Below are 26,566 nucleotides of genomic sequence, written 5' to 3' on the forward strand. Positions count from 1 at the left end.
CCAAACTAGCATTTACCTGGCAACAACTGCAGCTTCATGTTTCTGCATATTTTCTATTACTTTGAAGAACTGAGGTGCTGTGATTTACTTTTTCTGCCCTTCGTTCATTTAACTTTCTATTCTGTGTGCTTTCTAAACTGTGCACACCACAAGAGGACCTCACTTACTGTAAACTATGATGTGCATAATAAGAAAACAATCTCACGTGAAGCTCAATTTACAGGCTTTTCTGGAGCTTTTGATCATATTGTGTCATGTACAGCTTAAACATTTTGAGCCAATATGAAAGAGAAATCCTTAAAGGGCTCATTCATCGGCTCATTAATTCCTGAGACCTTTTTTTTAATGAACAAGGTCAAAGGTAATTTGTTACTGCCTTTCATATAACATTCATATAAGTAGAACTACAAGTGATTGGTTAATGTTAGATTAAGATTGTGATCACGGTTAAGAAGTTGTCGGGAGTCTCCAGACACTCGTGTTGATTGTCGGTGGGATGGATGGTTGATTAGATACGAGCGACAATGTCAAAGTCAGACACATTAGAAACATCAGAGACTCTCTCAGCAGTTTTGCTCTGTATAGCATGATTCCCATGACCTCAGGGGGTCACGTGTCTAGAAAACGTGAACGCGGGTCATCTTAAATCTTTAAACAAATGGCGAGTGGTATCCTGCTGGTGGTGAGGACAGAGTGGGTGAAAACAGCTTTCAAAACAGTTTATCTTTTGGTGAGTATCAGTAAAATCCAAATCTTATTTCAAATATTATCATAAATATTAAGGAATTGGATTCATTTTTCCACCACTTCACTACTTCCCATGTGGCCACAGTGTGTCAACACTGTACTGTACCTGTAGTACAGTGTTTTTGTTTGTGTGCGTGCTGCCTGTGTACATACTGACAGGAGGAAGCGAAACATGGGGACGGCTGAGGGAGGCAGTAAGACCCAGAGGAGGAGCAGAGGGAGAGAGAGAGAGAGAGAGAGGGAGAGAGGGGTGGGAGGAGAGAGGAGGAGGGACTGAGTTCACTCTCAGCTCTATGCGTTGCGGCTCGTGGTGTCAGCGCGCCAGTGTGTGTCTCAGCCTGCTGGCGCGAGTGTGTGCATCGGTGCATCGCCGTGTGTGTGAATGTGTGTGTGACTCCAGCGCTCTCTCTGCATACGACAGGTGGAGATGACATGACTGCGCTCGAGAGGAAGAAAGGGAAGGACCTGTAAGGACTTCACATACACACACATACACACACATACACACACACACACACACACACACATACACACACACACGCGCACACACACACGCACACACACATATGTAAACACACACCTTTACCCTTACATTCCCTCACACACGCCTTTAAATTCCTGCACTCTTCAGTTCAGGGAAAGATAAGTTGTTGAGTGTGTGTGTGTGTGTGTGTGTGTGTGTTTATGCTCGTTCCAGCAGCTTACCTCTCAGACTGTAACAGCTGACTCCATGTGTTCAATGTGGACTACTAAAAAACACACACGCACACGTCCTGACTGTTATTTTTGATGCTTGCAGACGCGGTCAGCAAGTGTTTCTGCGTCCTGAGGAGAGTTCAGCTCCAGCCCTGACAACCAGACAGTCCACCACGTTGTCCGAACAACTGCAGGTAAGCTCTTCTCTTCTCTTCTCTTCTCTTCTCTTCTCTTCTCTTCTCTTCTCTTCTTCTCTCTTCTCTCCACGCTGTCTGAAAAGCGGGACACTATATGCTACACACTCTCATGCCCTCTTCTCTCTTCCCTCTTCATTTCAGTTTTTCCTTCTTTGCTTTTATGCAGTCTGTACCAGATACAGGTAGCCTGTGATACCTTCACCTCACTGTACTCTCCTGGTATTCGCTTCATGAAATCAGTCTCAAAATCCCTTTTGCGCGCTTCCTGTCTTGTTCTCTTAGTCCCTTGATCTCCAGCTTTCTTTTCCTCTCACACACACATACACCTCTGTCCTTTTCTCTGCTGCCTCTTGTTATTCCCTCACCGTTCTTGTCTTTTGGATCCATGAACTTTTTTCTGGGGGAGGTAAGTTTCAGCTCCTGTTGCTGCAGCGTTCTGTCTTTCTATGTTGATTTAGTTGGTGAGAGACTTATTATTTGCCTGGGAAATTAAAGACAGTGGCATTTTCGTTTGGATGCTGGATGAGTGCTTGTGCAGTGACGTCACTATTTTATGTTGTGTGTATGTGTATGTTTTACAGCTTTTCAGTTGAGCTGATGTAATTTGCTCTTGCAATCCCCAGAACAGTAAGTCTGTTTATATTGTGTCTCTTTTTTTCTTCTCGCAACTCCTTTTGGTCTGCTTTGCTCCCTCTTATGGGGCAGATATGCAAAATTTAAAATTGCTGCTTTGTTTTATCCTCATACGTCCCATCAAGCCGCATTAGTTTGAGTGTGTGGGTGTGTGTGTGTGTGTGTGTGTGTGTGTGTGTGTGTGTGTGTGTGTGTGTGTGTGTGTGTGTGTGTCTGCGTTTGTGTTTTATGTTGCAGAGGGATTTAATGTTGTTGGCAGCAAAATAGAAAAAAATGTTTGATTGGCTGCCAGTGTCGACATGTTCTGCTCAGATCCAATTACCTAGACAGATACACACTCACAGTGATGCAGGCACATGTGCACGCATGTTGATGACACCATGTGCACACATTTTGCCATTCATAAATGGAGGAGATGGATATAATAATCTCTACAACAATAATAATAATCTCTCATTGATATCATTTTAATAGATTTTCTTAAGTTATGGAAAAGCAATGAGGAAGGTATAATGAATGTGTGTATGTACATAAATCAATAGCTTAGTTTTTCTTTGTAGATTTAGTATATATACTGTTTGTTACTGTGTGTGTATGTGCGTTCTTGTGTTTGTGCGTAGCTCAATAAATTTATAACATAGCACCTGGAAATTCAAGCATGCTCTCCCATAATTACAGTCTTTTGTGTGCTTAATTGTCATGGCGCAGTCGTTTTATTTTTTTCAGCCTTTATTTATACTGGACAGAGTGTGTGTGTGTGTGTGTGTGTGTGTGTCTACATGTTTCTATGTGAATCTGCCGTTACAATGCTTATGCACTTCTGAGTCAGCCCTCTGCGTACGCATTTCCGCAGTCAGGTGGCATTGCTGAAAGTCTTGCCCAACTGCATTCCTCTCTTACAGCCTTTATGTTTGCAAATGGTTTGTTGCTGACGGCATACTGCTGAAGCGTCACCAGTATCGTAATTCTGTCGGTGATTTGGCTGCTGGTCAGCATGTCGTGTGTGCAGCGCCACCTGCAGGAGCCGCCTGCAAGAATTACTATTGTTTAAGTCTCGAAGGTCGTTTAGAAAAATGAATTCTGTTTTTATTAAATTTCTTGATCGGGTTTTACATTTTTGTCCCTTGAGTTCCACGAAAACATTTTAGTAATTTCATGAGTCCCTGATCCTCTGATTTGACGGATTATGACAAAGATATCTCTGAATGCAAGCACATCCCCAAATGTTTAGTTGTATCTCTGTGTAGGTTCTGTCATGAATCTGTGCAATAGTGTCAGCCGGTGCTTTTGTATATTTATACAGTTTGTAGGGGTGAAAGTGCCGTTTGTATGCATGTGCGTGTTTTCATTTGTGTGTGTGTGTGTGTGTGTGTGTGTGTGTGTGTGTGTGTGTGAGCCCGTGAGGCAGTAAAAGCAGCAGGTTAATCTCTTCTCATTCTCCAGCAGAACAGATGTGAGGATTAATTCGTCAGGGACTCGGGGTGGTGCTTTCGTGCTTGTGTGTCTGTGAGAGAGAGAGACTGCACAGTTCCACTCAAATTCGACAAAATAAGTATTTGTGTGGATCCTATGTATATTTTTTTTAAGCTCTGCTGTTCTGTGTGTCTTTGCAAATTCATTTTCTGTCTCATAATGGTCCATATTCACACATACTGCGTGTCCTGAGCCTTTACTAATGCACTGTCCGTGCACTTTGTGTGAGGCTCAACAAGTGTATGCTCCTTTTAAGAAAAAAAAATGGGGACAGGTGTGCTTATTCTTTGGTTTATTCCTTGGTAATTATCTGCGTCTCTCATCTTCATCTCTCATCTAGCTGCACAGATGTCTCTAAATTTTCTTCTCATTTAGCAAAGATGTTGGGCTAAGAGCAATGGAAAATTCTGGGCTGAATACTGAAGTGAAAAAAGGCCACTTGCACTTAACAAAACATAATTGCACGGCACATAATTATTTCTGTGTGTATATATGTGTGTGTGAGTGAGTGTCCAGGAACTCCATACAGTAGCGTCCCGGATAGACTGACCTTCATGACATCAGAGTGTTTCTGTTGGATGGACTAAGTTAAGCCTACTAAAATTTGCACTCTATAGAGTTTTAATTTTTACAGAAGAAGAGGAGAGGCTGTGTGCTCTGACCTCACTGCAGAGGAGAATTTTTCTTACGGCAATAAAAAACAAGTGATACTTTGTGATGACTATTGCATTAGTTGCATTTTGAATGGTTCTGTCTGCCTTCATGTGCATGCCCATCCTTGTGATTGAATTATTATTCTAATCCGACAGAGAAGATTTGATATTATGATGCCAGATCACTGATTCACTCGTTGGTCTGCATACAGTCATAACACTTAAGGCAATTCATCTCATTTCTAGCTCTCATAGTATTTCTTGTCCTCTTTTTCTTGAGATGCACACAAACTGTGCATGTTGCCTTTTATCCTTTTAAGTAGCTTGATGTTGAGTATTTTAGCAGGTTGGTTCTCATTGGTTGGTCATTTTTAGGGGCAAAACATCAGGACATGCAGCTGAGCTGTCAGTGTAGTCATGACGGGGTTCTTTTGGGGATTCATTACTCTAAAATATTTCTATTATTCATTTATTTAAAACTATTTTGTGCTCAGTCATACATAAACACACACATATAGTGAAGGGCTTTATTAATTTAGAATGAATGGATATAGGTTAGTTTATTATTGGCAAATATTGATTTCAAACCACCAAAAAGAAATAACAGGAAGAGATCAATTCAGATGCTATAAACCAGTTGAGCTCCCACCAACATCCCATATTTTCACTTTTCAGTGAGACATGAGGAAATACAATGACCTTTCCCCTCTGATTGGGGTCTGATTGTGTCATTTCAGCCTCATGTTAGACCTTTGGTGTGTATTTTCTTCTTGTCTACTCTGCTTTTATCCTGAATGCGAGTACCAGCAGTCTGATATGCAGCAGTAAGCAGCAAATACAGAGCTTGATATTCAGCACATTTAGCCAAGCACACACAGCAGTGGAGCCCTTTGTTGGTGTCCACTCGACGCTGAAGATTGAAACAAATTATCTCCAGCACTAGTGACCTATGTAGGTAGTATACTACTGTACTGTATGCGGTGGGGGAGTCACTACAGGGAAAATGGATGCTAACTGATATTGCACCAGCAGATAACCATTGTATTACATGATCCTCACATCCTGCAGAGGCAAGTGGCAAGGCACTCAAGTGGACCATATACACTGTAGTAAGAACATGTTGGAAGAGACAGCACAACACAGCACAGCACATTAAGCCTAATGCATGTTGCAAATTGGACATCAGTTATACCTGATCTGAAAAATATATTAATGGTTTATAAGTACACAGTACTAATGAGCGTATAAAATAATAATAATAGGAGAGAGACAGTAAAAAAAAGGTATGCTTTCAATCAATGAAAGGATGTAAAGTGGGAAGTGAATCATCTTTATATGAACATATATACCTATTTAATCCAGAGTGTTGTGATGATCCAAAATCTCCCATCATGGTCAATGCAGTTCATGTCCACCAAATGTGCGCCCCCACTTGATTTTGTTTTCATTGATCGCTTGTGGCTTGAATCAAACTGTATCGGGATCCACAGCATTCTGTAATTCTCGACACAATCACAAACGTGAAAGGACTTGTTGCTATCAGGTAAGGTGAGACATGTGGCTGAGTGTCATGACACATGACTGCAGCGTCATCTGCAACGGTCAATGGTTCGATTCTAAGTGGTGGCCTTTTGTTGCGTGTTCTACTCCCCTCTTTGCCCCATTTCCTGTTTGCTCCTCACTGTCTCTGTCAGAAATGAAAAGTCGAAAATATACCACCCACCTGTGTTCTGCATGATAAAAATATCTGTAAGACATATAAAGATGAAAATCACGGACTGGTGCTGATTCCGATGGGCAGACAGAAGAAACAAACAATGGGGGCATCCAAGAGCAAACGTTATGCATCAGTAATAATCTGTTAAATAAAGGATCACAAAGGACAGACGGTATCAGCCCGCTGTATGTGAACCTGCAGTTTTCTGTATCTGCTTAGTTCGATCTCCCCTCTTGGTGTTTTATGTACAACATTATGAGGGTCACAAGATAAATCTTGAGATGATTAATAGTAGAGTAAGAAGAGTAAGAAAGCTCTGCTAATCTTTGCTTTTTGTGAAATATTTAAAAAGATTTTCCTCTTTTATCCTCAAGCAGTTATTTGAAGGAAACTGTGTGAGCAGTTTATACTCTTAGACGTGAGCATGACAAGAAGCTGTTTTACAAGCATAAAAGATCGGGGACCACTGGGTAAATCTCTGATAATGTTGTGTCTTTCTAAAGGTCACGTCTTTTATTTAAAATGTCAATCTTTGTCAAACAAGTACTTGTAGCTATTGCTGTCAGGTGAATGCAGTGGGGTTAAAGTACTAATACTGTGTGCAAATACTCAAGTACAGTACTTGAGTAAATGTACATAGTAGCCATGTGCATAATTGCCGCACGTTGAGTTTAATCACGCTCGGTCTTGTCAGCATTCATTGTACTTTTAGAAGAAGAGTTCCACAAAAGAAACAAAAGACAGATACTCCATGCGTGTGTGTGTGTGTGTGTGTGTGTACGTGCATGCACACTTTCCAGTAAAAATAGACTATGGAGGCAAAGGAGACAGAAGGTGGACTGATAAGAAGCAGCTTTGAGGTGAGCACTAAGACCTTGTAGTACTTATATTACACTTGGATAATAGTATAGCTGGCAGCATGTGGCGTGTTCTGTTGAAGTTCATTATTTCAGAGTTTGTTGAGGGCAAAATGAAAAAGGTTTGTTGGACCTGGCTAGCAGCCAACCGTCATATCGCTACCCTTTGTCCTGAAGTCTCTTTTTCTCTTTGGGTTACTGGAACTAAATGTTTGACCATTTTTCTGAAGGTATGTGGTCTGAATTTCACATTTTCAAAGTTCAATTTCAAAAACTTTATTTCCAGTATACATTTTGGGGTTTTCAATTGCAGATAGAAAATTCACCACCCTAATATTCAAAAACTTAAGAACTGGTTGCTCAAGTACCCTTGGTCACATTCAGATACTAAAAGTCAGGTTTAAGGAACCCTATTTGATTGGAAAACCCTAAAGTTTTTTGGAATTGCTCAACTTCAAAGTGAGAAAGTGAAAATTTAGAAACATGGTCTTCAAAGTCAAACATTTCAGTAAGTTAAATTCTGTGGTATTTAAATTTCAACATAAAGTATTCAGTAGTGACATATCTCCAATGATTTTGTCACAGATTTACATCCATACACAACCAGATGCCCCCTCACTCACTGAAAAAGAAAATCTGAGTTAGGATTTCTCCCTACAACAATAAAGTCTGCTGACTCTACATATCTCCAGTAAGGTTGGAGATGAGAGAAACATTTCCAGTTTTGTTTGATGCTGGTTTCCATTTTGTTGTTTGGAACCTTTATTTAATAAAAACATTCATCAACACTCGTTCTTTGTACCCACGCCAAACTTCAGGTCATATTGGGCTAAAACCTAGGTCTTTTGTTTGTTGGATCCTTTCTCCTGTTGTGGTGGCATTTCTCCTGTTGCAGGGCTCACCATGGCTGAATGATGCAAATCCCAACACAGAGTAAAGAGTGTTTTACATTTCAGCGGCGCAGCTGAGTGGCATTATGTGCTGTAGGGTTCAAAGTGATGAGAAGAAATTTACACACATGGAGACCACTGGGCTTCGCCTGCCATGCCACTTTGAATCACATATTCTGATAAATGACCACCGACACAAGGGCACCTTCACTGCACAGCAACCCTGTGAGAGTGCTGTATATATACGTGTGTCAGGGTTAGTGTTTTCTTTGATAAATGGACTGTATTATTCTGTGCTGCTGAATTTTATCTGAAGTGGATCCCTGCAGGGTTCAGAGCAAGCACTATCTGTTTGTGTATATGTGTGTGTTTTGCGTGCGCAGACCTCTACAGTCCACTACCCTACATGCACCCATCTGCAGGTAAATACACAGTACTGTTGTATGTTAGCTGGTGTGCAAACCCCCTGCTGACTGGCTGAACAAAGAGTATGAGAATGAGTGCTCTCCATTCATGCATTCAGATAGCTAATAATTATGATACATTCTGTCTGTTGGCTGAGTTAATATAATTGAAAGGGCGCAAGAACTTGCAGATACACTGCAGATACACGCTGAGAGGGAGCACTCTGCTGCAGTGGTTATTTTGTTAATCAGGCTCTTTGTTTGCTTTTGAATGGTTGCAGTTTACTTGCTTGTTACTCTAATACAGTGCATCGCTGTGTATGTGCAGTTTGTGTCGCACTGCTTTATCCATAGCAAAGAAGTTCTCATTTTGGGTTGACTTCTCCTCCAAACATTGGTTCTGTATGTTATTTATATGTGTTCTTTGTTTTCCACAGCTTGTAGAGGAAGTGGGCTTCTGTGATGCACCACACTATTTTATCGCTCACGCTTCCATGGGAATAACTTTTTTTTTTATATTATCATTGCAGTAATAATCCATATAGAGGGAAAGCAAACCAGTTTTTGGTTTGTGATCTGCCATTTCTTGAAACCCTCAAGCTTTGTAAAGAAGTATTATAACTAAGCAATGCGTGATAAAACATGATAATACAAGCCATATTACCTTAGTCCTAAGTAGCGTAGGAAAAAAATGACAACATTTCCAGAACTGCTTTTTGTTTTTCTTCTCTGAAAATTGCATGCAAAGACCAATAAAAGTCCAAAAAGTGCTATGGTGTTTGTACGTGAAAGAAACACAACCCGTTCCTCTATTGTTCAGCCTACCTTACAGTGCATGGTGTCTGTCTCAAGCTAAGTCATCCATTGCCTTGCCCAACCACCATGAGAAAACTGAAATTGTGAGGCGGCTTTGTCATGCTGGAAGGCACATTCACCGTTTTGAGCAAAACAGAAGAACGAAACAGCTGATGAGTCATGATTTCACCTCATGTAGGCAGAAAGACTACAGAGAAGTTCCTCTCCCACAACCATTTCTTGATGTGATACCCCAACTCTTTTTCTGAGCCTGAAATATGCCTCTGCAGGTGCAGAAACTTTAAAAAGTTTATACTTTCTTAGTGCATATAGACGCAAGTTTTGTCAGTGTCTCAACACTGAACAATGCTCATCAAATATTTTATGTTGCCACAAAAGATTTGTTGTCTGTTGCAAAGGACGCAGCTCTCCATGGTTACTGGTGCAGTTTAGAAAACTCTATAGAAGAGAAAAAATAGAGCTGAGTTACTTGTAATTAGACCTGTCATTAGGGGTCAACCTATAGGAGGTAGACAGTTTAGCTGTGTAGCATAAAATGGTGTGCACACCATCAGCTCTACATTTTTGGCTATTGTGGGAAAGTTAAGGATGCCACACAGCTCATAAAAACTTGTATATTTAATTCAGACACTCAAATAAAATGTAAAAGTAAATGTTGTTTACTTGGTAGCAAATTGAGAGCGATTTTAGCCACAGGGCTGTAGTATATATATATCTCCTTCTCTGTGTATCTCCTTTCATTCCCACTGCCTTTGCTGCAGGAAAACAACCTTTTCTTACTCCACTTAAAAAAGTTGGAACATTTCTTTGCCGTTTTCCTAAGCCAATGTATAAAATGTATCTAAAACTACAGGTGGGTGGCCTGCCCACACTCCTTTTACAAAAGGAGTAGATGGTTTTCTCTTCATCTGGCATCGCTGCAGTAGCTCACCACCAGAGAGGCCAAGATAGATAAGGACGTGAGTGCAGAGGCAGGAGAGAGAGGCAGCATGAGTAATAGACAGTTTGTCAAGCGCAAGAACAGCAACATAAGAGGAGGATAGAGGGATAGAATAGTCTAACAAATTGAAGGAGGCAAATCATATAGGAGGCAGCAAAAAAGATGATTGTGCCCCTAAGTAATCCTGGTGAAAAACGTGCACTTACTGTTCACTCTTCATTTCACTCATAATATCTCACACTGTTTCGTGGGGGGTTGTTTGTGTGTTTTAGTGCTTTTCTCTTTCTGTCCCATTCAATTTGTAGTTCTTCCATTGTGGCAAAAGGACATTACTGAATGGAGACTTGAATAGAGGGGAGAATAAAAGGCAGAGAAGAAAGGAAAAAACAAGGGAAGTGGGTGAAAAAACGGCCAGGGAAGAGGTGTCAGTATGTGATTTCCCCGAGGGATTGAACTAAAAGAGATGGGCGTGTGCCTCTCTCTCTAACTCTCTTACACTCGGTTTGCGTCCGCCTCTGCAGGCAATGTGTGTGTGTGTGTGTGCGTGAGTGTGAGTGGTTCACCTACACAGTGTACTCCTGCACTGTGCCACTCTGCAGTACTGACCTTCATGTATCTCTGACATGGTCCAGTTTTCCCATTGGACAGAAATTTCAATGACCGGCCACACTAACAGACCTGTGTGTGTGTGTGTGTGTGTGTGTGTGTGTGCGAGGGCATTTATATGCGCACGGGTGTGAGGGTGCATGTGTGTGTGGGGTCAGGCACTCTCGCAAGTAGGTGTGTTTTTATCACTTTATGTTCGCCTTTTTAGATATTGCGTGAGTGACTTCCTTATTGATCTAATTCACACCAATAATGGAGATTGATCTTCCATTACCACACATATGCTCTGCGATGCTCACACACCTACACATTCATGCACTCAGACATACACTTTGAATTTTTCCATACACACAGAGGTCAGCATCCCTCAGGTTCATGTACCTTTTACTTTAAAAGCTCAGCAGCATCAAGAGGGATACATCGAGACATGTGAGTGGCTTTTAGACATCCCTGTGGAGAGACAGACATTTAACTGAAGGGGAAATATGAGCTTCTGTATCTCTATGGGGAATTAACGTAAAATTTGAGCTGTATTTGGCACGACAAACTGTCCAGCCACCGATGTTCAGATATCTCATCTATAAAACTGCATGTAGAATCCAACGACAATGTATGTGCACATGCTTGAGCATATTCTGCCCTATTAATTCACACAATGAACCATAAATGCATGAATATGTGTGCGCATATAGATGTGTTACTCTTATTTTATGCAAGAACACCTTTAGTAATAAGACAATAAAATGTAGGCTTTTGGAGAATATCCCATAACTTTAGTCATATGTCATCCTCCCTCCTCTCTATGGTGTCTTTTAATAAAGCAAAAATACCCCTGTTCAAAAGATGAGGTTCTTGTAGGGAGCCTGTACTAATTATTCGCTGTACTTGCAGCGCCACCCACATTCCCACTTTCAGATTAGTCTCACTGGGGAAGTTTCCCAGGGATACTAACACAGAATCGTCATCCTTTAAGCCTTTTCTCTCCTAAAAGTGAAACATAAAATACTTCTATTAAGGCAGAATATAATAATAGATTTGCGTAGCTTGTTTATTGGTCACATACTCATGTCAGGCAGTCGGAGTGATTTTCTCTGGTAGTTTGCTAATTTTTGGCTGAGATGCTCTCAACTGGTTTTCACTGTGTGACAAAAGTGGAAGTGGGCTTAAGTGGGCTAACTGGACTGCCTAACTTTGACAGACACACTTGAAGACTCAAAGAAACTTGATAACGTAGCAACACTGTGGCTACGAATAGAATAACTCGTAAATGTCCTGACCTTGATTAAAATTCAATTTTCATAATTTCTAAACAAAAATATTACATTATGTATTTTGGCCAATATGTTAACTCAATGACTGTCGTTCCTCCAGACTTTCAAGTAATACAACATTAGGAAACCTAAAACCACACCATGTTCTCTGACTCGCTGGGGATAACACATCACTTCGAATTCACTCAAGATGCTGAAGGATGATTTGTTTGATGTTGTGGGTGGGCTTGGTGGTCACAGTCATCAGGCCAAATGTCAGGGAGGAAACGGAGACCTTCCCCTATATTGCAGCTCAGCACACGCTGTGACGGTTTGTCAGAGTTTGAATGGGAGGTATAGCTGCCAGCCACCGAGTGCAGCGAGCCATCAACATCGGCATTTAAGCTGCACTAAGGTGTCTCTAAAAATGAGCTCATGCAGCAGCACCAGCGTCATTGTATGGTGTCTCGATAAGGATTCAGTGCCTGAGGGCGTAGCTGCTGTCACCTGCAGCACTAATGCAGAGGTTATGACGCTTGTGATGGTTGTATCAGTGATAACACAAAGACTTGTATTGTTTGAAAGATTTGTGAAATTGAAGCACTGTGTTTCTCTGATAAGTGTATCAAGAAGTCACACAAAGCTCCAGGCTGAGGTTGGCTCCTCTTTGCCACTCTGACTCAGAGTAAATGAGCCAGTCAGTCCTTCAAGATTCACATCACAAATAATCTCAAATTCTGTTTACAGTTTAATGTACTATGATGTCGTTTTAGTCACGGCATCCATTGCCGAGCCAAGGGTTGGCTATGAAAACAGACCCTTCTTCAGTGTGAGTTAAATTAGCTCCATTTAGTATATTATGTGAGATGCACCTGTTTTTATTGTAACTGGGGTTCATTTTTGGATTAAAAAAAAACTTAAATTGCATACTCGCTAGAATAGGAAATTAAAATTGACTTTCTGGAACCCTGGCTGGAAAATAAATCATTCTCTGCAAGTTTTTACTTTAATACAAAAGCAATTTTGTTAAAAGTCCAATTAAGGTGACTTACTTTCACAGACTAGACACAATAAACTAAGCATTTGGCAAAATAAAATACTTTGAAGTATATAAATTCCAATTTCACACCGCCACTTTGTCATACTGAAGGTTAATTAGTAACCTCTGTTAGCTATAAAGCAACAGCAGACTGCTAACAGAGCTGCAAAGAGCCAAAATCATCTGTGTCCAATTTGCACATGTATCAGTCAGAACAAATGAAAGCTGAAAACTGAAAAATAATTTCAAGAGTAGCGGTCGCAAAGATAATAACAGACAAACTGCATTTACAAAGAGAAATAAAGAACATTGGTAGAAGCTAACCGGGAGTGATTGATGAGTGCTGAGATGATTTATTGACTTCAAAAAGAGGTTTTTTAGTTTGTCTAGCCTCTGTTGGCCTTGATTTAGACATGAACGCATCTGATCCTGAATGACAATGAAGTTTTTCATGTCTCTGCTCGTCTGTGATGCAACCAGGCAGCTCGCCATCCCAAAAAATGTTAACTAGTGGCATCTCCACATTAAACTGTCGTTACTGATTCTCTCTGTCACCGCTTCTCTTCTCGTCCTCTCACCGTCTTTCTTTCTCACACTGCTTTCTCTTTATCTTTCGGTGCGCTTTTTTCTGCCTCGTTTCAGCGTGCAGACATACCACACACATTTCTCTGACAACTTGATACTCTTGAACTTCTCATAATTGCAATCTGTCCTCTGAGGAGTCTTGCCATGTCGTGTTTCAGGGGCTACACTGCAATCCACGTCAAAGTATGTAACTGGTGATCCACTCGACAGGCGTGTAGAACAGTGTGTGTGTCTAATGTGTCATCCGGCGCTGCTTAAACACAGCCAAGATGTCAGAGTGAGGTTGACGCTCTGTCCATCTCTTCACTTTGCACCCTTTCTTTTATGTTAGGGTGCTTTTTGTTATCGCGCTCGGATTGCTGAGCGTGTTCACACTCAATTAATCGATATTAAAGATAGTTTCAGCGTTAGTGTTTATTTAAATTGAAGTAAAACTGGAGACAGACCCATCCTGTTGACAACATGTAAAAATAATCCCAGGTGTTGCTGTGGGGGAGACTGAATGGCATAAAACCTAGCTAATGTGTTCCAGCCTTGGCTAATCCTGTTTGACCCTGTAGAGCAAAACAGAAGAAGGATTTTTAGTTCTTTCCATTCATCCACAATTTAATTTAACTAAATGCTTCCTGAGGGCTGTGATATGAAATGAAAAATAAATTACAGAATTGAATCCGGTAGGAGGACTGATAGGCTGCTAACAAAGGAACATACCCAATACATCATATTTCAAGACCTAAAACCCATTAAATAGAAAGATTAAAAACTAAAGATATGAACAAAGAGCTACCAAAATCATCTCCAGTAAGTATTCATTGACAAAATAGACAATGACACAGAGTGGAAACATCTTTCCACTTTGTCGTAATACACTGAAAAGAGTCAGATCTGCTCTGTATAACTATTCTATGCATAATTTTCCCTGCCGCCCTTAAAGAATTTAAGTTGATTTTACTGGAGATAACAAGTTAGATAAACTTGTGATATCAAGCCGAACACATTAATGTTTCAGTCACACTGACATCACAGTCAGATTTGTTCTCTGTTGCTCTTCAGTGAAGACTCACTTCTTCTTTTAATATGAAGAACTTACAGCTGCCGAGTCAGCACAATCACAAAGTGTAATACTGCTCTCAGTGATTGAATTATGTGTGTACTGAATGTAACACTACCCTTTATCATGGTTACCACTGGAAAATAGTCAACCAAGACTTGTCTTAGCATGTATTAAAGAACATATCTGTGACTACAATAAGTGATGTCTGTTCGACCAAAGATACTTTGGAGTTTAATTTTTTATGTGGGAGATTAACAGCATTTAGCATGTCTGGTAGGATGGACTCAAAAGCCAGTAAATCAAGTGTTAAGGCATACAATGTGTTTTTGATATGCTTAATTAAATAATGTGACCAGTTTTACATGCCAAACAGTCATCTAAATACCAATAAAGCTTCTGCCATTAATATTGGATGGTAAAGTGGTTTTTACTTGCTATTCATAATTCAGACCTTTTTGCAAAATTTATTAAAACGATTATTTAGTGTCTTCCTGGCAAGAAAATCATCCTTCATAGAACCCTAGATCCTTTTATGAAAGCGAAGTTGAAGACTGAATACAGATGTATTGAAGACATTTGTAGAATTAAATCAATATGTGGAATTTTGCCACATATTGAATTTTTTGAGTCTTTTGAAGATTGAGTTTGGAGACCATATAATGTCTGTTGACTGTGAGTGCAAAAAAGCAGATTTGACATGCATTGCTTCGGTTGTGCTTCCATGTAAATCTGTGTTTTTCCCTACTTTATGTTACATGGTATTATATAAGATTTGAACATATTTAGAGCACCAGTGCACTTAAAAAATGTATGAACTACACTGAAAATGACTGCTTTTACTCTTGTTTCATACTGTGCCTTTTAAGAAATAGTCAGTTTAATGGTATTAAGTTCTTTTAATGTGTTTTTGCCTTCATCCGACATCACACAGGGACAGAAAAGCTGGTGAGAACTTAGAGAAAGCAAAACATTTGAGGTCCAGTCGGCACCCACCACCAGGATGTTTGTAGCATTCATAGTGTGCTGAGCCAACAGGATGTCCGTTTACATCACAGTAATAATTTCAATTAAGGTTATCAATTTGCAACTCTCTTTTGTGGAATTACTTTTTGCAGTGTTTACTATTCTGTACACCCGCTGTGTGTACTTTTCTCGTTTTCTTTGTTGTGCCCAAAATTCTTTGCCCTGAAGTCTTTCTGCTGTTGCTGTGTCTTCACTTTGATCCCACAGTGGAAAATAACATTTCAGTTTCAGTAGATTATGTTTGTCAGTGTCGTCCTTGTGAACACAAGTAATTTATAGAAATAAACTCAAAAGGCCACATCTAAACGAGGCATGCAGTAATAAGATCACACTTGTGATTTAATTACACCATAAACATCAAATGATTCTACAGAGCATATATGTTGGTCTATGCATTGTTTGTTACAAGAAGCGCCATACTCTCACACTATTTCATACTGTGTCATCAGGGATTTGTCTAATGAAGTGCCGTAACTAACATTTCCTGTCATAATCACTTTATCTTCCCTTTGTTTCCCTGAACGCTTTACAGCCTCATCTGCACCTTCAGCTTTTTTTTCCTTTTTTTTTTTTTTTTTTTTTTACAGTTTAAACCTCAGAGTTTCTCTCTACTGTACATGAAGACAGAGAGCACAGTAACAAAAGTCATGAATTTGTAATAATAAGGGCAATGCAGAAAGCCGGCTGAACAAGTGAGTGACACACCCCTTACTCAGCAGAATGAAGCGTGTCTTGCAGCTGTATTGCATCGTGTGAGAAATTGGTGTCTTCCTCTGCTACTATTCATTTGTCCCTGTAAGACTTTTACTTTTTTTTTGCTTCATATCTGAAAGTCAGAAAAACCAGATGTCTGTTATTGATGTTATACCTCAAAAGTTTAACATTTTTTCTGCTGTTGTGGGGACTTTACTTTATGTCACACCAGATGACACGTCTTTAGCCCATCTTGTGGTGAAACTCTAGCGTAGGAAGTGCTGCAATTTTATTCACCGCACACAAGTCATAACAAGGTGGTTTTGTGAATGCTGGGCGAACTAAGTGCAGGAAGTTTCCATTCATTATTGATTACGTTTTTGCAAGAGCACATTTTGGTAGGACACACGGAGAAGTTGTCTTGCACACGGGAAGCTGTGTGTCCTACACAAACATGCATGCGTTGCAACAATTCTTTTAAATAAAAAGAGGAGCCGGGTTGTTAGTTTCAACTACAATAGCTGCCAAGTGTTAAGCAGGGTATTACTCAAAACTCTTAAGTGGGTTTAATTAATTACAGAAACAATTAAAAAAGGTCACCGAACCTTTTCATCCATGATCTATTTTCTTTCACCATTCTTTCTTGTCTCCCTGGTTCCTCTTTCACTTCCTCCATCTCAGTCTGTTTCTGTCCATCTATTTCTCCATCTGCTGCTCTACATGCATCTGTGCCTCTTTGTCCTTTTCCCAGCATGCACTTACAGTATGCATCACTCGTCTGTCAAGCCTTTACAGTCAATTATGTGCCTCCTCCAAAGAGTTAATCTTAATGTTTGCCCAGGCATTGATTAGCCAATAGCAGACAGGTGGCTATTGATAAAACAACCAATTCTATTGCTCCCTTGAGAAATGGGCTTAAGGACAGTTGCAAGTCACATAAAATGCTCACAGAAACAGGAAGAGAGAGAGAGAGAGAGAGACAGGCAGGCAAGCAGACAGGTAAGCAGCTGCGTGCATAGATCACAATAAAAAGGAAGGCAGAGATGAAGCAAACAGAAATGTCCTATAATATAATAATCATGATCACATTACGTTGTTTTATTATGATATTTTCTTACTGTCCCTCATTACTATGCTGACAAAAATCTAATTTATGTCTCGGACCAAATGTATTTAAACTTAAACTGGCACCTGTCGTGAGCATGGTGAGCAGACGCACAAACACACACACACACACACACACACACACCTGCGCACTATAAGACAGAAAGCTGCATGCTAAACAGGACGCCTGTTTCATTAAATCAGATGAGAATGAGATGACATGTTATCTATTCTTACCACACTCTGTGGCTCTGAAATCTTTTATCAAGACAATACACCTAACGTCCTTCCAGTGTGTGTGCGCGCGTGTGTGTGTGTGTGTGAGACAGTTATTAAATGGGCTTTGTCTTGTTCTGCTCCTCAGGAAATGAACCTGACATTACTCATCTATCAGGACCACTACCCCTCCCATCATCTCTCCCCTCTCCTTGTCTTTTCCTCCTCTCACTATCTCTCTTTCCGTCACGCCGGTTTCTGCACTTTTTCCTGTCACTGACTTACTTTCTTTTGTGCTTTTTCACAGTTTTTTTTCTGTCTTCTCCCTTTTGTCCCTTTGATTTCAGTTCTTTGCCTGATATGCCTGATTCTCCCTCTTTCAACCCTATTCATCTTCATATTCCACCCCAACTTTCTCAACATATGTTTTGTCTTTTCTCATTTCCCTCATGTTTTTTTTTCTTCCCCTCTCTCCCATTCCTCTTCTAAATTACAGCACTTTCTCCTTAGTGTTTCCACCCCTCTTGTACTTCCATCTGTTTTATTTCCTATTTTCTCACTACATCTGTCTCTCTCCTCTTCCATCAATCTCTAAATCTGCTCCTCTCTATAATTCTATCTTGCTCCATTCTTCTTCTCTTCCCCTCTCTCCTATTGCTCAGCACAGCCATTCATCTTGGGTGCATCCAAGTGCATTAAACCCTCTGATAAAATGAATGCACTGTCATTTTTTTAACCCTGTTTTTCTCAGTGTTCATCGCAGCTTGAATGTGTTCCACATTGTTTGATTTGAGTTGAGCACTGAGTTCCACATTAACATCAACGTCTAAAAACTACTTCAGTGACCATTTCAGCGTCACGTTCAGACCTAAAACACATCATACGCATTATTGCCTCCCACAACGACGACTGTACTCTGCTGTCTTTACTGAGAAAACAATATCAAGCCGCTAATAACAAAAGCTTTAACACCACAGAAGACAGATGCAAAATGTTCGTACTGCCCCCGAAAAAAATTCAGACAACCCAAGCTGTTTTCACCTGTCAATGTCACTGCCAGATTCGTCTGGTACCAGCGCATGCAGCTTTGTTTGCTTCATACAGTTTAGTGGTTGATTTGAATCATAATGGTGCAACAGCTGTTTAACAACTGTTGTCAGGGGTGGAAATGGGCTGGTGAAAACAGCGTGGCTAAGGGACTAAAAGTCTGGATGGAATGATGTTCCAGCGGAAATATATTCAGTACAACTAATTTTTTTAGATGGGTTTTGTGTACATAGTGTGAAGGACACTGGTAATGTTTCCAGATAGGTCCAGAAAAGTCAGAGGTTTGGATAAATATAAATATAAATACAATGCCAATATTCATAGTTTGCAACTGTATTTGAGTCCAATATGCATTATATTCAAAGTACTGGGAAAGGATGAGATTAAGGAACTGTGATGGGTGAGACACTGTTCTCTGACATCCTTTTATAAAATCTACTTTAGCCTTTGCTCACGTAAATTCACAGATAAGCCTCGGAGTTTGACTTCACTCTTGGTTGTCAGAATCAGCTTAGAAACCCTGATATCATAATATCAGCTATCAATAAATCAGCTAGGCCAGTATATCGTCCAATGTTGGCTATGTATTGGCATCAGTGTATATGATGACCAATAAGTACTGTAAGTGCTAAACTAGGTTTAGTATCATTTAGAAACTGTTACCATTACATACTGTAGTTTATTGTGTCCAAGAGAGTACCTGTAAGACGATCTGCCAATATGTTGCGCTTGAACACAGTGTTAGTTACCAGGTGGGTAAAGCTTTCTTATGCACTATTCTGAAGTATTTTAAAAATTTGTGACCGTATGTGTTGAAGTCACACCTGGCGTCTCTTCTAATAGTCAGAAAAAAGGGTCTCTCAGTATTACGAGAGATTGAGGAAAATACGCTTTTTGAACTTGAATACTCTCTGTTGTGTCATCAAGTATCTCTCTGTTGACATCAAAGGGAAACAGCAGCAGTTTGACAGCTTTCATTTTTCTAAGTAGCACTATACTAAAGTAGTTATTTGATGATTACAAAAAATTAAGAACAATCCATTTCTATTACATTAAGGTGTAATTCAGACTGAAAATGCACAAGAAATATGCATTTTGAGGTGAGCAACTTCTCAAAAAAAAGACCTTTATGGGGAATTTTCCAGTAAATTCCATTTATCCACCACAGTTACCCATCCAAATATTAAAAATGGATACAAATGATGAACACAGACTGTACCACATCAAAACAGTGATAAAAATTAAAAACTCAAGGTTCACTTACTAGTCTCAAGAATGAACTTTGACACTCAACCAACCAGCAGAAGCACATTTGTTTCCCCTAAGTTGAAAACGTATTGACATGCTCTACTTACAGCAGCACGGTTGGAGGGCTGTGGTACAACTATGTAACAAGTTGGAGCCAAATCTCCCTCATATGCAATAATATAAAACTACACAGAAGAGCCGAGTGCAGATTCACCCTAAAGTGTGAATTCACTCTTTAATTTCAGTGGTTTGATTCTACAGCCGGGCCTGTCCCCGTGTGCCTGCCTTTACTTTCTTCCTCCACATTGTTCATCTCAGTGTTGTCAGTCTGGAATCACCAAAGCCAGAGTATCGCTTTACTTATTTCACAGTCAAGTACGTGTTGTGAAGAAGCACTGCACTGTACTTAATATTCACTGTTTTCTCTTCCGCTTGACTGCAGTGTTAACTTGTGAGGCAGCTGGATTTGTGAAATTGCGAGTTTGTGGTCGAGCCTCAGTGGTTCGGACCAGTCAGCATCCTGTGAGGAACTACTGGCAGCTACAGGCAGGGTTTAGGTGCGACGACAGCGAGAAGCAACCGTTTGTTTGAAAACAACAATGGCGTCTCCTAAAGAGGTTAGTGCAGATGCTGCTAAAGCGTCAGTTATATCTGAAGTGAAGAGTGTTTCGTCTCCGAAAGAAGAGCAAAGAAAGGCACTGAAGGCTTTTCCCAATGGAAGAGATGTTTTCATTCTTCTCACGACCGCCTTGGTAAGAGTTTTAACTTTGGCATATGGTTAGTTGCTTTGAGTGGCTGAGGTTAGCCTGTGATAGATGGTGATGGTGATGGTTCATCCAATCACCTGCCAAGTAAGTGTTTGCCAAGGTAAAGTTCCTAATAACGACTTTCCAGATGGTTCTGTGTAAAAAACCATTTGGTGCGTCAGGTTAACTGCAGTGAGGGAAAATAAAATACGAGGTGATAGGTGATAAAATTATACATTATGTTATCGTATTCCCAATGTAGATGAAAAAGGCATAATTTATAGTCACTTTTCAGGTGAGATGTCACTAAACAATGTTGTCTGGCATCTATAGACCTGCAAGTTAAAGAGGCTGTAATTGATGTTTTTTTTTAATAACGCTTTGACAATGTGACCTGTTGCTCTTAGTGATTAGTGAAGCACCTACAGATAATCATACCCTTCATGGAGCTCTATAGTGAGTTTCAGTTCATTACAGTTTTGGATGTCTCTCACCACTCTAATTGCGTTGTTTTCAGCCGCAGCAGGCAGTCACTGTCAGGGAAATGGTTTCCAAAGACTAAGCAGCAGACAGACACAGTTAGAAACTAGTTGGTGAAGCATTTAGCAGCTGAGGAGCCACATATTTCCCTCAGGGGTTAGTAGGGACTAGCTGCTGAACATAGCTGGTGAAGACAGAGAAGAACACAGAAGAATGGATGTATGTGGTACATTTTTGTCAGTGTTATCATTGGACCCCTGTGGATCATCACCAATTTATAGCATACACACTGAGGTGGTCGCCTTCTAATGACCAGAATCACCATGCAGTCTCTCCATTAGCCTTCAGACCCCATCGGCCATATCACAGAAGTCACTAAAATAGCTCAGCCATCTAACAGACACATGCAGGTGGACAAAAAACACTTTTCCTGTGTCATTACCATTACTTGAACATACATCTTGGCAAGTCAGAGAGAGAGAGGGACAGAGTAGGCGGGAGAGGCAGAGGGACTGAAATGAAAAGATAAATCTAAATAAATGTTAAGATTGCCTCAGAAACACAGATAAAACAGACATATGTAGATAACGAGGCCGATTAAGAGAGAAGAGCATGAATGAAGTGCTATTTGTTTGCTCTTGTCCTTCTTCCCATCAGGTTGCTGTTCTTCCCAGTGCTGTTTATCACCGTGGCAACTGTCACTTAGACGTGTATGAGGGGGCGATAGGAAGTGAAGATGTGTTATTTGAGACAGGAAGCAGAAATTGTAGGGCCACCACCGAATAGAGACTAGAATAATGGGCATCAGTGTTAAATAATGTTCTACTGTGGACTGAATATTTCCATTCCTCTGCCTCCTTCTCATCAGCGAGTGTGGAGATTATTTAGCCACAGGCTCTGATAAAGGTTTTTTTTTTCCACCCTAAAAATGATTTACAAATTGTGTTATATTTGTCAAGGGAAGTTACGCTTTGTATCATCAAAGATGGAAAAATAAAACAGAGACAGAAAGGCACTGAGGAAGCAGGTAGGAATGACTCGTAGAGTGTTTGTCAAGTCGAGGACGACACAACACATATGAGAAATGTTGTTGAATAATTAAAGTGTACAGTAGCCTTCTAATGCACTGCTGTACATAATACAGCATCAAACATAATACACACCCTGTTTGCTTGATCCACAGCCAGAAGCAATTTCTCTAAACATGATTCTTCATCTCTATGTCTCTTTCTCTCCCCGTCCATTTAGCTATCATTGCTGTTTTTTCTGCTCCTGCTTGAGTGTATGTTCTGTGTGTGTGTGTGTGTGTGTGTGTGTGTGTGTGATGAGTGTGCGCTCTGTGTGGGAGTACATGTGGAGGTTTCTGCCATTCTCCTTTTTGCTCTTTATGAGTTAGCGAGCACTTTTTCATTATGATTCTTTTCAGTGCTTCATGTCAAAGATCATGTTTTCGCCCACTCACATAGTCACACACACACACACACACACACACATGCATACACAGACGCAGTATGTGCAGCCACAGATACTGCCTATACTGTATATGCTGAGAGGGATGGATGTGAGGAAATGGACTGATTGTGTCTTCTTGTATGTAGGTGTGTGGGTCTATTTTCAGTGTGAGTTCAGAAAGTTCCAACTTTCCTCAATGTGTCTTCATCCTCAGAGAGTCAGCAAGGCCATGTTTTCTCCATATGCGTGTGTGTTACAGAGCAAGAGCTAAAGGGAGTGAGAGAGAGAGAGAGAGAGAGAGAGAGAGAGAGAGAGAGAGGAGATGGTGCCACAGAGGCTCGTAGAAGCTGAACATGTTGGTATTTTCATGACCTTAAAATGCACTTGTCCCAATGTTTATTTTGTGACCAACACAGTTCGTACAGCGAGTGATGTGAGGTGTTCATATGCTGGTGAAAATTAGATCTTTGACATAACACACATAAAGACCAAGGCTGCACATTACGTCATTCTACAATTTAGTGAATTGACAAGGAAACGAAATTCTCTGTGGCACAAATTAAATGCGTGACTGTTATCAGTGACTAAACGCTTGATTATACATTCTCTAACCATAAGACATGTTTAACCAAAAGGCAAATTGGCAAACTATGATTATTACAAGATTACTGGATGATTCTGCAGCACTCTTCAACAACCATCTAATTTATTTTCACTTTTATATTACTGTATGTACTATTTTTATTTCACTGCAGAATCAGTGATAATTGCATAACATTTGACCCTATCGTGGCACAAATGTGAACAAGTAACAGGTTTGATTCTATTTCGCTATTGACCTTGCGCACATGACCTCGTGATTAGCACTTGTCATTTGTGATTGGCCTGTGAAGAAACCACATTGTATGAAAGAGAAAAATATAAAAGGATGTTAAAAAAAAAGTGTGAATAAACAATAAGTGCGTTTTCACGCCTGTGTCCTTGTGTTTGTGCAGAATTTTATCTGTGCGTATTCCAACACCGTCTCTTACTGTATCCTACTCTGCTCTTTTGCACGTGTATGTACCTGAATGTGTGTGCGTGCGTGTGTCGCTGCAGTCTTTTGACACTCTTTGAGGACCACAGCTCGTCCAGTGCCTCTGGGAGGCAGCATGGGAGTAAAAGCTTTTTCCCTCTCTGACTCTCTCACCCTTTCCTTTCACCACCATCACCATGGGTGAGATTAAGCCAGTGAGGAAGAAGGTGTCAAGAGTGAGGGTAAAAGGAGTTGACGGATGTAGATATTATGGACAGAAAGAGGGGACAGTCAGGTTTTATTGTTTGGAGCAGAACAAAAAAAAACCCAAGAAAAATGGTCTCAAAATACAGCTAAGTCGCAGCGCTCTGTACCACACACAGCTCAGCAGCAACGTGCAGTAGAAGTATTTTCAAGGTTTCTTGCATCAGTGAAATGAAAGTGTTCTTCATGCTTTTAGTCTGATTATTAATGCGGCTTATTGTGGCTGATTTTGAAAATTGGACTGAATGCACCCTCAATATCGTCTTCTTTCAAGTTTATGTATCTATAATTTTTATAAAACTGAGTGGAATACACAGAGCATAGATGGACAACTAATAACAAATAAGATTGCAAATGTGGTTTTAGAAGTTTTTATACCATTTTGAAGCATTTTCTTCCACCATGGAAAAAAATTTCACCATTGGAATCATCATGGAATTATAACCAGCCTGATTTTGAGCTGATCGCAGCTGCAGCTTCTTTTGAAGGGGAAAACTACTGTATTAACTATTTACAGCCACCTTGCCATATGGATTGAAACTCTGAATATTGGATGACCTGCTCTACCTGCTGAGCCTCTCGGGGGAGAATAATGTAAAAAGGCAATCAAATATCAAAGTGGGTGGCAGTATGGGCCACAGTTACTCATTCTGTATATTACTAGCAATAAAACAAACATTGTCTCATTTTCTTCAGCGGACACATGCAAGGACTTAGCTGTTACATTTATGTGTTTTACAGCTGCTCTACAGGTACATACATATGCAATTCACAACATTCTTTGGGCTCGACAAGATTTGAAAACGTTTTGTTGGTCCTTTGTCAGAATCTCTATGCAGGATCATCTATCCCCCAGTCTGGACCTGACACCCTCAATTAGTCCCTGTTCAGAAAGTGGAGAGAATATTGTATACATCAGTTTCAACACCTGCTGACTGAAGGCTCCCTTAAATTCTCTGATTCATTGGCCAGGAGTCAGATCCAGTCCTCAGGATGTTTTCAACTGCCTTTTTCCCACTTTTTTTCTCTGTCAGCCTACACCATGTTTCTGGCGAAATGCTGTAAATGCAAATATTAGGGAACAACAATTGCATTAACAGTCAAGAGGACTGTCTTGAAACATGGAAAGATTGGAGGATCAATGGAGAGACCTGGTTGAAGCTCATGACTTGAGCCAAAACTTGTCTTGACCTTAAGTTCTCTTGCCTCATCAACTTGCCTGACTGGATGAGAGGTGACAGGTGAACTCAATCAATCTCCTAAGAGTTCCCCACTGCAGCAAAGACCTACATGAACTTTGAATCATTCAGAAACTCAGTTCAGATCAGTTGCGCTTTTCCTTTGCCTTTGAATGCTGAACTGCAGTTGGCACAAGTGATGGCATGCAAGCTGAAGTTGAAATGTGTTCTAGTGAATAATTTTCAGCCAGCTGTTTAGTATTGATCTGCTCATCTCCCATGTCAAAGATGATGTCAAGTGGGAATGATTTGACGTAATAGATGAGAATGAAGAAAATGTCAGACGAGTCTTTTCTAGGACTGGCAATTTTGATCTGGGGCATTTTGGTTTGGATATACTTGCTGTAGATGATTAGCCTCTCATCAGTTTCTTTGTGGTTTGATAAAATCTCAGGTAGTAGTTTTTTTGACGTCACTCCAGCATGAGATTTTATCTTGAAAGCTTGACAAGTATTAAGGAGAAGGATCTATTTCAATCTGTTTCATCATATCTGGAGCTCCAGTGCTCGAGAAGTACATGAATGAGTGGTTTCTTGTTTTCATCACTTCTGAAGAAAGCTTTCCAACCTGCAGGTTGATGAACATTCAGACCATTAACTATAAACCCTTCACCAGAACTTCTACGATCTGTAATTATGCTCTTCTGATTTTGACGATAAAGACAGTCAGTGTCTTTATCAGTGTCTGTGCTGAATACTGCTTCAGCTGCAGCAAGTAGACTTTTGCAGATCGTTCTGATACAGTTTTCATTGTCTTGGGCACATTGTTCATGTAGAGTGAGGTGTTCCTATTGTGAATGAGACCACATTGGCAAGGGAAGTGAGCTGTGCATTCTGAACATCTACCATCATGTTGTTCATCCTTTGTGCTTTGTTGGTTTTCGCAAGGAAGCCATCAATTGCTGAGATGGAATATGGTGTCAGAGTCAGGGGATAGCATATCAGGTCAGAGGTGCTGATTTATAACCTTAGTAGCTGTGATTTCATGAAGATCTGAAAGGCAGTGGGAAACTCTTGGAAGATTGATGAGTTTATGCTCAGTGGTGCTGAAGAGTTCTCCTGTCGCCTCTATGGTTTTGGCCTCATCACGCTAGTCGATGAGGCAAGAGAGATTAAGGTCAATAAAATTTGTGGCTCAGGCCTCAAGCTTTGGCTTGGTCTCACCATTGATCTTCCAAACTCTCCATCTTGCAGGAGGGTCGTCTTGCAGGAGTCAGTGTGCAAGTATGCATCTGGAGAAGGGCTCATGAACACTACCCATCCCCTCTTGACCATGGGTTTCATGTCAATTTGGAAAATGGCCAGCTAGAACTACCATGATTTCAGGGGGACGTTATCCCCAAAGCCCTTGTTGATGTCTTGGCTGAAGAGGGGACAGGCACAGATGACCTAGTTGATGAAATCCATTCAAATATGGTGGACGATGAGGAAGAGGATGGAAACGAAGCATATGATGATGATTAACCTGCTAAAATCCACTTGAA

The 26,566-nt window shown here is 40.4% G+C and overlaps 3 protein-coding genes across 4 annotated transcripts in view; 1 reads left to right on the forward strand and 2 right to left on the reverse strand.

The window, feature by feature from the left end:
• Window positions 1-26,566, reverse strand: part of anapc15 (anaphase promoting complex subunit 15) — a 256,108-nt gene that overhangs the window by 216,616 nt on the left and 12,926 nt on the right. The window lies entirely within an intron of this gene.
• Window positions 1-26,566, reverse strand: part of mmp28 (matrix metallopeptidase 28) — a 246,599-nt gene that overhangs the window by 100,337 nt on the left and 119,696 nt on the right. The gene's annotated exons all lie outside the window — the stretch shown is intronic.
• Window positions 1-26,566, forward strand: part of LOC139200581 (cGMP-dependent 3',5'-cyclic phosphodiesterase) — a 138,114-nt gene that overhangs the window by 38,615 nt on the left and 72,933 nt on the right. The window contains exons 1-2 of one of the 2 annotated variants that reach the window (XM_070829910.1): window positions 1,095-1,214; window positions 1,547-1,637. In XM_070829910.1, coding sequence (XP_070686011.1) covers window positions 1,180-1,214; window positions 1,547-1,637 — 126 coding nt within the window. In that variant the 5' untranslated portion in view covers window positions 1,095-1,179. Of the gene's footprint in view, window positions 1-1,094; window positions 1,215-1,546; window positions 1,638-26,566 lie in introns of those variants that run through there. The other variant, XM_070829909.1, reaches the window with a different exon arrangement.

The sequence above is a fragment of the Pempheris klunzingeri genome, chromosome 4 (genome assembly GCF_042242105.1).
Source record: "Pempheris klunzingeri isolate RE-2024b chromosome 4, fPemKlu1.hap1, whole genome shotgun sequence".
In the NCBI taxonomy this organism is placed as follows: domain Eukaryota; kingdom Metazoa; phylum Chordata; class Actinopteri; order Acropomatiformes; family Pempheridae; genus Pempheris; species Pempheris klunzingeri.